The sequence below is a fragment of the Ictalurus furcatus genome, chromosome 2 (assembly GCF_023375685.1).
Source record: "Ictalurus furcatus strain D&B chromosome 2, Billie_1.0, whole genome shotgun sequence".
NCBI classification, from domain to species: Eukaryota; Metazoa; Chordata; class Actinopteri; order Siluriformes; family Ictaluridae; genus Ictalurus; species Ictalurus furcatus.
The window spans coordinates 21269619-21283819 of record NC_071256.1 but is presented as its reverse complement, the minus strand read 5'-3'; the positions used below and the strand labels follow the sequence as shown (position 1 = coordinate 21283819).

Below are 14201 nucleotides of genomic sequence, written 5' to 3'. Positions count from 1 at the left end.
TGTGCAAAAGTATCACCTATTTGTGGAAAACACTGCTTTTCTTCTGTTATTTTCTTGGTGTGAGTATTGTAAAAAAAAAATTAAAATCTATTTTTCAAAAATTCTTAAAAATTTTTTTTTAAATTCATTTTCATTTGTGTGTAAGTGTTGCAATATTGTTTTATCAGTCCGAACAGGAGTTTTTTTTGTGATCGTTGTGGCCAAAGATGCTTGATTTTGTTGCGGATTTGTAAAGAATTTTTGATGCAATTTGCAGATTTTTTTTGCGGAAAATGACTTGCATTGGCGACATTGCGATTGCACAAAGCAGTCTTTCACAGTGATGTTTCTTGGCGAATGAGAGCTTTTACCTGTACACATGTTCGACGCACGTAACTCGGAGGACTTTGGCTGAATGCGTGTTGTGATGTGTCTCGGCCCAAGTCTGCGGTAATTTAGAAAAATTGCAAGCTTCTCCAAAAATTGCGGAGTTTGCTTGATTTTGAGTTAATATCCGCGATCTTATGTGTGTGTGGGACTGTTTTATGGTAATGCATAATAGGAATGGGATTCTCAAGGCCTTTCACAGATCGAACTTTGATTCAGAGTCCCAATTGTTAGTTCTAAATGACAGTAATGTGTGTGTGTGTGTGTGTGTGTGTGTGTGTGTGTGTGTGTGGCTCTGGCCTTAATTAGGGCTGTGTTTTGGTGACTAGTAGACAGGGCTGCACCGGTCACATCCTGTTTCTGTTATCGCTCGCTTCTCCTCAATCATCCGATACTTTTTTTTCTGATTGGCTCTCCTCATTAACGCTGCATGTGAGGGGGTCAGTCGCTGGTCACTGATTGGTTTATAGACATGAATTATACTCTGAGCTCTAAAAAGCAACTTAAAAGAACTTTGGCTACTAATGTCTGGGCCACACTACAAAACAAATACAGTCGTAACTAATGTTGAAAATGAGACCCCTACATTGATTGCACTGAGTTTTGTTGTGGGTCATCCTTCAAACCATCAAACCCCACGCTGTGAAATTTACCCAGAATAAACCAGATGCACATGAGCCCTGAGCAGTGTTTTATCTTTTTACATGAGACAGTACAGGATGCTGAGTAGTAAATATTGAACAAATAAATTTTGTCAGGTGTGAATCAGACAGATTATCATCTAGTGTGGAATTTTCTACATTTATTAGATAATGTCTTCATTGAGTGTGAGTGCATGTACATGTATAGATTGATCTCACATGTCCACATATTTGTGTATTTATATCATGCATTAAGCTGTTATGATGCTCACCAGCGCTCCTGACTATGTGCCAGGACTTTATCTGTGTTCTCTTTTTTTTTCTCTTCTTTCCAGGACAAAAACCTGCGCATCTTTGATCTGAGAGCACAGTTGACTGCAGTCCAGGTACCGTGCTTCACAACTGTTTTCACTTGAGTATCACTTGACTGTCAGTCACCAGTCTGTTGGGTTTCAAAACACGACTGTCTAAACTGCATGCAGTCTGCGGTTAGTGCACTGGGTTTTATTGGTGTGTGTTCTCCTCTCAGTGGTCACACTATTGTGTTTCATAGTTAAATCAAAACAAGTGCTAATCTCAGAAACAGAGCGGAAAAGATTTTTGCTATATCTAGGAGGTGTGTGTACGTGCGTGTGCGTGTGCATGTGCGTGTGTGTGTGTGTGTGTGCGCGCCTGGATATCAGCTCTACTCAGTATAGTTGAAGATGTTTTATTTGTGCAGTGCCTTTCTTGTAAAGTTTTATTGAAGTTTATTCACAATTCACAATTACATTGCCACAATTGTTCATGAATTCCCTCAAACATTTTTGTATTTAAGGACTTCTTCATTGTCCACTGTCAGATTCTAATGAAACTCTAAATGAGTGGTTTATTACAGGCAAGTGCACTTGTTCGGTGAAGGCCAGATTTGTCTTACAGTTGATCATCCATCTATCTATCTATCTATCTATCTATCTATCTACATTTTAAAACAGTTTTTCACTTCACTTAGTTAAGTTTTCTATTTCTAGATTATTTTATGTGAACCCATTTCTTGAAGTTTAATGCAGGATGTTTCAAATGTTTGACTAGCAGTGTGAATTTTTTGACTGCTTTTTTTTATTTTTTGGTGCTTATTTGCATGTGCCCATGAGGTCTACAGGGCTGTGTAATGTACCATTACTCATTTAGGGGTTCCAAAGGGCACTTTATGACTATTTGGCCAAGACTCAACAGTGGTCTTCAACCCAAAAGCCTTAGGCCAATCATAGCAGGTTGGTTTGTGAAGAGCTGTGTGCACGAGGAGAACGCACATTCCACACAATTTATTCAAATGAAATGGTTTTAAATTTCATCCATCGATGACCAAATCTTTATTGATCTTCTCAATGCATCAGCACAAGCGGTGTGACAGTGAGACAGCTTTTTTTTATGACTCTCTGTCAGTACCTCTGCAAAAACAACATCCTATTTAAAAGTCTTGAGCACTGTTCCAAACGCTCACTTTAAAGTGCACCTATTATGGTTTTTCAGATATTACCTTTCATGTAGTGTGTTATAGAGCTGTTTGTGAATGTAAAAAGTCTGCAAAATTTTAAAAAATCAAAGCGCACGACAAACGGAGTTATTGACTCCCAAAAGAAGGAACCGATTCTGAACAGCTGAAACGAGTCGTTAGTAATTCCAGATTTACTTCCTGTACTAATCTGCGTAGGTTTGTAACAAAAAGCCCCGCCTCTGGTCTTTATTGGCTACTCACTGATGGTGGTAGACCAATCACAACAGACTGGGACATCTGACCAATCAGAGCAGAGTATGCTCTCTGAAAGGAGGAGTTTAGAATGAATCCTTTAGAACGGATCATTTAACGAGTCGTTTGTGACACTCGGGGGGAAAAGATAATGCTGCAATTTAAATTATGAGCACATTAAAGTGTTTTTTGACCTTGGATACGTGTAAATCTATCGTATGAGATCTTTAAAACAAAATTAGGCACGTTTCAAAACCATAATAGGTGCGCTTCAAGGTCCATTTAGGACTGGCTGATAGATCTGTGGTGTAGAGCTACCGACAGCCATACACAACCTGCACGATCAGTTCTGACTGCGGAGAACAATGGCACCAAACCGAGCACTGAAGGACAAAAGAAGAAAGAACTTCCTCACCATCAGCGAGCGCACAGAGCTGACCATCTAAAGTCCACGTACCGATAAGACACTGACTTCGAGTTCAGTGTGCTGAGTGTGACTCCGACCCGGGTTTTGGTTGCTCAGGGTCTAATTTTCAACATTAAATGGTAGTTAACAGGTAAGTATGGCGAGCTGGTTAAGTACATGAACACAGACACAAAAAGAGTAAATAAATTCATGTGTAGGGGATGACTCGGCCATCGTCATTATCCTTTTCTACAAAAGCGCCTACAACACAAAGTCAGCAACACCAGCAGAAAGCTTTGGTATTTTTTCTTTCTCTGTTTGAATGCTAGTGACCGCTAAATTACTGAACATACTATACCAGTCACTGGGCAAGTACAAATTAAATACAGATAACCTGTACATGTCATTTTGTCCAGGCTTCCCGGGTTAGTAGTTTTACCCACGCCTGCGTACCATTCAGGAAATGCTGTTTGGGTTGGCAGTATCTGGCTTTAGATCTTCCCATTATAATTTCCCATGCACTAGTAATTCAGCGTTGTGTCCAGGAACCTGTCAAGCCACTTGTTTTGCTGCTGAATAAAGGTGTCGATAGCTGCCCGTATCTGCCCGAGTAAATCAGTCCTGGTAACTGTAACAAGATTGGGTAAATGGATTAGGATCAGGGTGACGTAAAGATCAAACATTCCCACAGTCTTTTCAGCTGAGGTGTGTGTGGGCCTCGTTTTTAGTTTTCAGTAGGTAAAGAAAGCCTTGGCAAAAACAACAGTGGCCCAGAAGGATTACACATTAGCCTTCTCCTCTTTGAGTAAATACCTGGATGTGTGTGGGCAGTTTTCTACATTCAGTCAAAAACTATTCAAAAACACACACACACACACACACACACACACACACACACACACACGCAAGCAAGTGCATGTGTATTTTAGGTGTGCATTTGATGCTGACTGAATTCCTTCCTGCTCTTTTAAACAGAGTTGATGTCCCTAATTCCACTTCTCTTTTTTTTTGCTGGCTCTAGCTTTTTAATTACCACACTTTCATATTATAGAAGGTTTAGTTTTACTGCAGTATGTGCTGGTGTTTTGAATTTGTGGCAGAAGCCACTAATCACCAGAAATGGAACAATCTTTTTCTGTGGTCTGTTGTGCCCTTTTTTTTTTTTTGCTTTTCATAACCTTCCCCAGCTCCATGGCATTTTTTTTGCATGGCAGAATGCTGAATGTTGAATGATTGACAGTGTAGTGATTGTGCTTTTTGAGAATTTTTTTTTCTCTTTTTTTTTTGGACCTTTTGAAGTTAGATGGCTACAGAGTGTGGGCTGTTTTGTTAGACACCATGTGGAACTGCTGAGTTTGGGAAGTTAGCACGCTAAACTCTGGCCTGCCTGCGTGTGTTGTGGAGGCGCGTTGCATTCCAGAGGGAGAGAGAGTGAGAGAGGGAGAGAGAGAGAACGAGAACGTGTGCTTCATGCTTCTGTACAAAATAAGCTTTGGCAGGGAAAATAAAAGTTCTGACTCAGCATCCCAGATCCCTCTCATCTCTGTTCAATTTCCATTTCTAAGGGCCCTGCCTCTGTTACCTCTCTCATTAACACCACATTTGCTTGAGTGCTCTTAAGTGAGCCAATCACAGCCAGTCATAGCAAAAGGGTTGTAATGGCTCTACCCTTGAGGGTTTTAAGTTTTTGGTATTCATATCACACAGGCAAATCCAAAACGATGCGGCCTGTTTCTTTTATGTTCCCCTCCTGCCAAATTTTATTTACATACAAACCGGACTAGGGGTTTTACTGTACAATAACCTCATGTAAAAATATCACGCTTGTCACAGTATCACGGTATTAATCACCCATTTATGAAACACACATTGATGGTGAAAATTAACGGAAAGTTTTTGTACAGAAATCTCTTTGCGCATCCTTTTATACGTAACAAATGACTTACTGCGGGATAAGATGTCTGGACCTACAGTATGTCTGTTTTAATAATATTGCCGGACGATGTCTTTAATAATTCTGATCGATTCACTCAGGATAATTGAACTCTGTATAAATCAAAGAGCTGGGAGTGTGTGCAGGACTACACATGGGTGTCACAAAAAATGTGTACATACACCTAATTTGAATAAACATATATGACCTTTTCTTATAAGTGTTGTTAGGGGCGTGGCTGGGCAAGTTCCACCTGATCATCATTAGTAGGCTCATGACCATAATGTGTGTGTATATACACAGTAGGCTGTACTTGTGCTAGGAAATCAGTAACTTACCTAAACCCCCCTGAAGCTTTTTAACATTGTCTGTGTCTAAACGTTGTCTATATTTTATTGTTCTGCATTTTAAACTCAACCAGTACTTGCTTTCCTTTTGGTTTTGATGAGAGATGACAGAAAAGAGCGCTTCCTGTAGTTTTTGGAAACGGAAGAAAAAGCAGGATACAACAAAATCTTTACCAAATGATATTTTTGAGAACAGCCTTTTCTTAAAGTTTTTTTACTTTGTCAGTATTTATGACCTTTTATGTAATAGAGAGTGGCTGCGAGGAAAAGCAGCACACCTACCATTTTAATCAGTATTCTGAGGGAACCGTCTGATCATACATTGCGACACTGTTACAGCTGGACGCATCAACAGAGTCTCTTCCTTCAAATCTCCGGAAGAGTTCAAATAGAAGGGTTTTCAGCACATTGGCACTGTAAGGAAATTGAGAGTGTTTACATGCAGATAATTCATTATCTGATTTTTTTTTTTCTCTTCGTTATGTCCTAGTACTCGAGCTACTAGTTCTCCCCATCTCATGACAGCTACTGGCCTGTGAGGGTAAGGGCTAACATGGGCAGTGGTAGGTCAAACGGTTAGGGTTGTGGTTTACTGAACAGAAGGTTGGGAGTTTGAATCCTGGTACCAGAGCCATATCATTCTCGCCTGGTGTCCTACTGAAGCTAAGCAGGGTTGAACCTGGCCAGTACATGGATGGGAGACCTCCTTGGGAAAACTAAGGTTGCTGCTGGAAGTGGTATTAAAGAGGCCAGCAGGCGGTGCTCACCCTGTGGTCTGTAGAGGGCCTAATGCCCCGGTATAGTGACGGGGACACATTGTCTTTCTGATGAGACGTTAAACCGAGGTCCTGACTCTCTGAGGTCATTAAAAATCCCAGGACACTTGGGGGTATAACCTCTGTGTCTTGGTGAAATTCCCCCACTGGCCCTAATAATCCCCATCTCTGAATTGGCTACATCACTCTCTCCTCTCCACTAATAGCTGGAGTGTGGTTGACATTCTGGTGCGCTATGGCTGCCATCGCATCATCCAGGTGAATGCTACACACTGATGGTGGTTGAGGAGATTTCCCCACCCCATGCAATGAGTTCCTAGAAAAGCGCTATATAAATGTAACTCTAACTACCACCGAGCTGCCACTGTTGTGGTCTTGAACATGGCCTTTACCTTTCATGAGCTCGGCTTTGGATCAAAATATTAGCCAAATGAATGTAAATGTAAACGCTTCCTCTGACACACATGAAACCACTGACTGCATCTTTCTGAATCAGTTTGGAGGTTAACGCTAAAAGCTAACATATCTTGGCTTGTGTCACTCTGATTGACGAGAGACGGCCAGTGGTAGTTATGGTATCACTGGGATTTGAAGTCGCAGGTTCTTGACAGTATGGCAAACGCTGGTTATCTGATTTCGTCAGTAACCAGATTATTCCGTTATGGCTGGCTCAAATTTTGCCTATTACCTGAAGACACTTAACATAGAAACAGATACTCACATATTCAATTGGAGAAAGAAAAATAAGACACCAGCCGTGAGTGAGAAGAACCAAGGGTCCAGGTTTATTCGTTCCGTTCCACCACACGAGATCCACACAGTTTGAGACGCCCCAAAATGCGATCTCAAAAACCAGAGCTGAAGCTTTTCTATTTATACAGTTTTCTTAGGGTCAGGATGACCCAGACATCAATATGTTTAGAGTTAGCTATCCCGGAACACCATTACGTACATCAATTGGCACTGTTGAGCGACCCTTATCACGCAGGTGCAGTTCCAGCTCCAAAATATATTTTGTCTTGGTTCACTCTTTAAAAATAACTTGACCTTGTCTGTGTCGCTTCCTGACTGGATTTTCGTTGAGAACGGACACTTTCAAACACACCATCTCAACATTATGAGTAAATTTTTTGTTTGTTCTACATTTCTTTTTTTTGTTTATAGTGCTTGCATGTACATTACCCTATAGTAGTTTTTCATGAAACAGAATATGAAACAGAATATGAAACAGATTAATTTCTGTTTTCTGCATACACACCAGGCCTCTGTGTGTGTGTGTGTCTCTTAGTTGACCTTCTGCCCGCGTGCAGGTGTACTCCACCTACGCTCTGAGACCTGCTGACTCCTGGCTGGCTCGCCACTTAATCAAATACATGTATTGTTATCCCCCTGCGCCTTGCTTATCTGTGTGTTGTGTCTTAGGTGAACATCTGTTCATACAGTCCACCAGCCCAGTGAATTCTCAGTAAGATTACATATTACTCATACTAGGTCTCCCTCGTGTTTATTTCATGTATATTTTATATACAACACTTCTAAGACTCAGATTAAAAATGTGAAGTTAAGTTTAAAAAAAAATTCCACCTCTTTCAGGAATATTAGCAGGTGGAAATTGTACTGATGCATTTACAAAGAAATGGATTATTCTCATGTAATAGAGTTATGGCAAAAATCAGATTTAAAAAATTATATAAATAAATCTGTATAACGAGTGTGTATATCTTATGGCACACAGTGTAAACAGAAAAAGGCCTATATGTGTGTGTTGAGCCTGCTATCTTGTTTAAAAGGCCCAAACTGCAGATGTTTGTCCTCATCTCATCCCGGTGTTGGGTGTTGAATAAACGGCTCTTAGTAAAATAACGAATACTTTGACGGGATGATGTGATGAGAAGCATATTTTTTTATAGAAGAACCTCCATTTGCCACTGTCCGCTCTGGATTTGCTGTGGTTATGGAATTTTTTTGAGGCAGGTAGGATGGAAATAGAAACTAATTGCAGTTCTGCCTGCACTGTATTTACGGGAATGAGGAGAAGCTGGGTCATTTGGGTGGATGAGCGTAAGCTGAATCTCTAATCAGTGTGCATTCAAGAGCTGTTTTTTTTTTTTTTTAGTTTGCTTGCAGACTGTGTGTGTGTGTGTGTGTGTGTTTTGGAGAGTGTGGCACTGTAAATGATTCCTGTTGCTTTTATGTGGACATTGGTTTAGTGTTTGGAATGGCTCTAGTATACTTGGCATGCTCTTTTTTTGTTGCCTGTGTAACCATGTGACCTTGATACAGTCACTACTTCTGATATGGTTAATTCCCCCCACATTAACTTTTGCAGTTGCTCCTGCTCTCTGCTCCTCACCCAGAGCTCCAATCCGTGCAGATCATCTCCTCTTTTAGCTGAAATAATCGGTTGGATTGGAAGGAAGTAGCAGTCTGGGTGTGGTGCGCATTGCCCGAAGAGGACAAATGTGCCTTTTTGCCTCGATGTGTGTGTGTGTATGTGTGTGTGTGTGTGTGTGTGTGTTTCAAATTACAGAGCTGAAAATACTCCTCATAGTTTTGGGCTGGTGCTGGCTGCAGTGATGGAGAGATGTGGTCCCTGGCACACAGGAAGACAGGAAAGGGAATATTTTTTGGACTCAGCGAGCCAGATTTCTTGATTTCATCGTCGGCTGCTGCTGCTTTTGGTGAAATTAGAGAGACCCTGGAATGAGTATGAAAAAACAGGGGAAAAAAAGGGCAGGGCTGAATGAAAAACATTCAGAACAGACAGAGCGGCTGCAGGGGTTTTTTGGACGTGCACACACACACACAGAGTCTAAAAAGGAGAAAATTGTTGAGTCTTGACTTTGTGGATTATATCTTTTTGATGGACACTGCTGTATAGTGCACTAGAAAATCCGTTCAGATCAGTTGCTGCTTTTAGTGTTTCCTCTGACGTGTACAGTTTAGTGTGTTAACACTTTAAACATCTCTTATTTATGTGATGGCCTGGGAAATCCCTTCACACCTCAACGTTTATAACCTACTTGTAGAAAAACAAAATTATCTAAGTTCACAATAGATTGAATTATGCATTGAAAATCATCTACATCAGTTTCCGTCTCATCACCTGGGCTAAAAGTCACTCGCGGGATTTAAACATGAGACTCCTCCTCTTCTCTTCTCACTGATCTCTGTCCATGCTAACGTCGGTAGGGAAATAATCACTGATTTAAACATATTGTCCACTGTCACCTGTACAGAGTGTCAGCACTCTGGTGTGCTTTTATAATGTGATGTGCAGGTGCAATGTGGACATTTTTGACAGCTGGTATCTGATTGCTATGGCACATACGGCATGAAATTAGTTGATTAAACTGGCTGCTTACCCAGCATGATTTTTGCAGGCAAACAGAAAAGCCAAGGCAAGGTTAAAAGTAACCCAAATTAAAAAAATATCATTTTGTTAAAATATATTTATTTTCTTAAGGTGTGATGTCACACATTTAACACTTCTGAAAAAGTTCAAGAATTAGCAGAACAGTGAAAATTTGCAATTTGGGGCAAGAACCTACGGCTGCATTTGTAAGGACTGTCACGTATTCCACGTAATGAAGGTTAGGACGGACGCAAGTGCAGATAAGAGCTTTTAATAGAGAAAGACAAGCAGACAAATCCAAATCATAAGACAATAGTGTGGTCAAAAACAGGCAGTGGGTCAGGCGATCAACAAACGGGCATAAACCAGGCAAGGTGAGAATCGAGAAACCAGAAACAAGATCAAAGAACATCAAAACAAGGAACAGGGTACAAACTCTTGGTACGGTGATAACACTCATTACTTTGCAAAATCATTGTGTTCAAACAGTCTCTTTATACTGTGGTTGTGAGAGCTTGTGAATTTGTTGCAGGTGTGCGTGATTAGAATGAATGTGAGTGTTCTGGGAATTGCGGTCCACGGCGGCCATGTTTGTAGGCCGCAGTGCAGGATGGGAAAGGTAGTCACTGGTTTGCTGTGACATGACAAGGACATTTTGGCATCCGTAGAAAAACGTACTTCTTGACATTGATTCAGTGAGAATGAGACACTGATGGACAAAATGCACCAAAAGTATGGTGATGTGTAAAATCTGTTAAAAAAAAAGTTCCCTGATGTAATCTTGCATCAGACTATGCTGTAGGAGAAGGTCTGCGTGAGTCATGTCAATGGTGATGAAAATGTACAATGCTAGTCTCAAGGTGAATTAATGGAGAGTCTGTGTGTGTATACCGGAGTAGTGCGTACATGGCATAGATTACGAGACTAGCTTTATAACGGCACTATAGCTAGCAATAATTAAATGTCCAAAATTCTGTCGTTCATTTATTTGTCATCAGTAACTGGTTTATCATGATTACAGTCATTCTGAACCCTATCCTGGAAATACTGCGTGCAAGGCTGGAGTTTACTCTAGACAGGATGTCAGTGGATCTCAGGGCAGCATACGCTCGATCTCTTAAAGGGGAAACACCCACGTACATGAGGAGAACATGTGAGACTCGGCCCACACAGTAACCTTAGTTCAGGATCAAACCTTGGAGCTGTGAGGTAGCAACACTACCTGCTGCACCAGTGCTGGCCATGCTAAACATCTTCTTAAATGAATCTGAATATTATAGCGCAATAAAATCGATCAGTATTATTTCAGACATGTCGCTTTAAGCCATTGTTTTCCTCCTTTACCTCAAAATGATCATTTATAAATGTAAAAATTGGTTCATATATCGAATGTTAGCAGGCGAGCTCAGATAGCACTGCAGTCATCATACAGTGCCCTCCAGTCCCGTGTTCTGAAAATGCTCCATACACCCCAGCAACATGAGACTGAAAGAATGTAAGTGGTTAGAGAAGAAACCAGCATCTAAACTTTAGGCAAATGACTATAGAAACAATAGTGAAATTTCAAACGTAAAAAATCATGGCTTTGCTTCACAGACCCCTGGTTGTCCCTGGACCCCACATTGCGAACCACTGACTTATCTGCTACATTTTGTAGACAGCTTTTACTAAAAGCTTCGGCCTTGCTGATTCTTTATAAATCCATAAACAATAAAAGCTATTTACACTCAAAGAATTTTTGATACTAACATGATGTTGTGGAATGCTAGTATTGTGAAATAAGTAATATCACATCTGTAAAGCTTCACACAAAGCCTGCGAACAATGTTTAGCCGTGTCAGGGATTGCTTTTTCAAGTAGTTGCTTTATTAACCTCCTTTAACATACAGTTTGGATCTGCTGTCGCTATAATATCTCCTGTTTTAAATCCCAAAAAACATCACCACGGAGACCATTTTGTCACTCTGTTTGCCAGTTGTCTTAGAAATGATGCAGGCTGAAAGCATCAAATGCATTCAAAGGGCTATTGCTCTTCATAATGATAAACATTTCAGCAGAGAAACGTCCAGCCGCCTCACGGCCACTCGACAGAGCCTGACCAGGTGGTGGCTGACACACACACTCTGCTAGAAAAGCATCACAAAGCATGATAACCCAGACAGCTCCATATAAACACACAATGACCTGGGAAGTTTATTAAGTGGATAATACATTTCATGTCAGACTGCTGTCTGAAAACCTTTTTTGTAAAGGCCAGCTACCAAATTTTTCAACGTGAAAACCCTGAAATGATTTATCTCATCCCACCCGCAGTTATGTAAACAACAGCCTCTAACAAACGATGATTCCTCCATGAATGAGTGCTAATGCAATACAGGAGTGAAAGAAATACATTTTGGAAAATGAAGTGAAAGATGGAAATGGATGTTAATCCCACACTGGATTAATCCCGACCTGCCTGTTGCACTTCCTGTGAACCCGACACATCTGCACGGTCGTGTTGTGCTTGATAGACCCAGACCCATGTATCAACTTAATCCATACATATCAAAACTCCTCAGAGATAAGCCCGCTCATCTCTTTTGCCTTTCATGACAAAATAAATCTCATTAAGAGGGAGAAGGTAGCGGATCCTGCAGTAGCGCTCATATTTGCACGTGGTTGGGCTGTTCATCAGAATCAGAAATTTCCTATTTACCAGACATACTGTACATCATTTATCTTCAGTAACCACTTTATCCTGATCATGATCACGGTGGATCTGGAGCATATCCCAGGAACACTGGGCACAAGGTGGAGAATTCACCCTGGATAGGACTCCTGTTAATTGCAGGGCAACATACAGTCACTCGCTTGTTCACACCTAGGGGTAATTTAGCATAGCAGATCTGCCTAACTGCATATTTTTGGACAGAGAACACAAGGAGAACATGCCAAACTCCACACAGACAGAACCCTGAGCTCAGGATCGAACCAGGGACCCTGTATGCTGCACCACCATATTGTGCCATGCAACAGATAACACATAACAAATGCATTTATACACTCACCATCTGCTTTAATAGGAACATCTGTACACCTGCTCATTTATGCCGAAATTGGAGGCTTTCATGGGCATGGACTCGCCGAAACTGGACAGTCAGAGACTGGAAAAAGACCAGGTCATTTTTTTTTCTAATCTTCAACTGTCCAGTTTTTTAGTGAGTCTGCGCCCACAGTAGCCTCAGATTCCTGTTCTTGGCTGACCGGAGTGGAACCTGATGTGGTCTTCTGTAGTTGTAGCCCATATACTGCAAAGTTCAATGTTTTGTGCATGCTGAGATGCTTTTCTGTTAAGTATAAAAAGTGCTCTGTAGTGTACAAGTAAGGAATGGAACACTTTAATCCATACTGTTATAGGAAAATAATCAATGTCCTGGTGGTGTGATGTGACCAGACATGAAGTGGAGTTAATATTTACATAATGTGTATAATTTTATCATTTTGTTGAGGACAACATGTCCTGAAGTGTTTTATTCCTTTTAACCTCTTAAATGTCCTGTAAAATTAGCCTAAAACGCCTATCCAAGGCATACCCAAAGTAAAATCAAAGCTGTTCTTGAACCATTTGGAGTAAATGCATGGTTTTGGTTTCTTTTGAAAGGTGACACTGTAAGTGCTACTGGTATTGAGTAATAGAACTTTGAACACACTGAAACAAATGGGCTTTTTTTCTCCGTCTGAATTTTGTTTTGCATACAGATGCCTGCAGATGACTACAGCTGGGAGCGATTAGCTGGAAAATACAGTTGGACCACAGCATGAAGCATTTGCTAGTCCAACTTCAAATTTGATAACAATACCAAAGAAAATTAATATTCTACAGGTTTTTCTAAGGGCATGCCCATATGTTTGACCAAAATCACCTTTTGGAGATTCCAAAGGGCCCTTAGTAACCATGTACACATACCTAGGATAAAAAGGCTATTACTCTTGAATTTTCTCATAATTTTGGGCACTAATGAAAGGTGACACTAAGAGCTATCATATCACATGTCCAGTGATCTACAAAATATATATTTATATGTATATAAATAATTGAAGCCTTTGCATGCTTTTACGCACAGAGGGGGAAGAAAAACACTCGCCATTGGTTACGCAGCTTTACGCAGGGACTTTTAAATTGAAAGTGTTGAATAAAGTGTTGAATGTAAACTCACCCCTAATCATATCATATATATATTATCATATATTTCAGAATTTCCTTGGCTATATGATGCGCAATTTGACAACATTAATATGCCAATGATTTAAAAGAAATTGCAAAGTCCTCTATCCTGAAGACATAGTAAGCATAGTTTTCTCCTTACTCTCCTGTGGAAGCTGTGAAAACTTACTGTTACAGAGAGCAGATGCCAGAGACTCCATCTAAAAATGTTTAATAAAACATGTCATCACAGAAAACTTCAACATATCGATGATTATACATATTACCGTCTTCCATACAAGTCCCTGTGAATGAGATGTCACTATAGAAATGGTGATGTATAAGGATGCGTGCATTAATATAAACTTTTTTATTATTATTATTATAATATCCAGCCCTAATGTGAGAGTTGCACTTATAGAAAACGAACACTTACTGAACATATTAGACAATATAGCAGCA

General features: G+C 40.4%; 1 protein-coding gene across 2 annotated transcripts in view; it reads left to right on the top strand.

Moving 5' to 3' along the window:
* LOC128624965 (mitochondrial import inner membrane translocase subunit tim16) overlaps positions 1 to 14201 on the top strand; it is a 172885-nt gene that overhangs the window by 37739 nt on the left and 120945 nt on the right. For both annotated transcript variants that reach the window (XM_053652919.1, XM_053652900.1), the window contains exon 7: positions 1343 to 1393. In XM_053652919.1, the coding sequence (XP_053508894.1) occupies positions 1343 to 1393 (51 nt within the window). The remainder of the gene's footprint in view (positions 1 to 1342; positions 1394 to 14201) is intronic.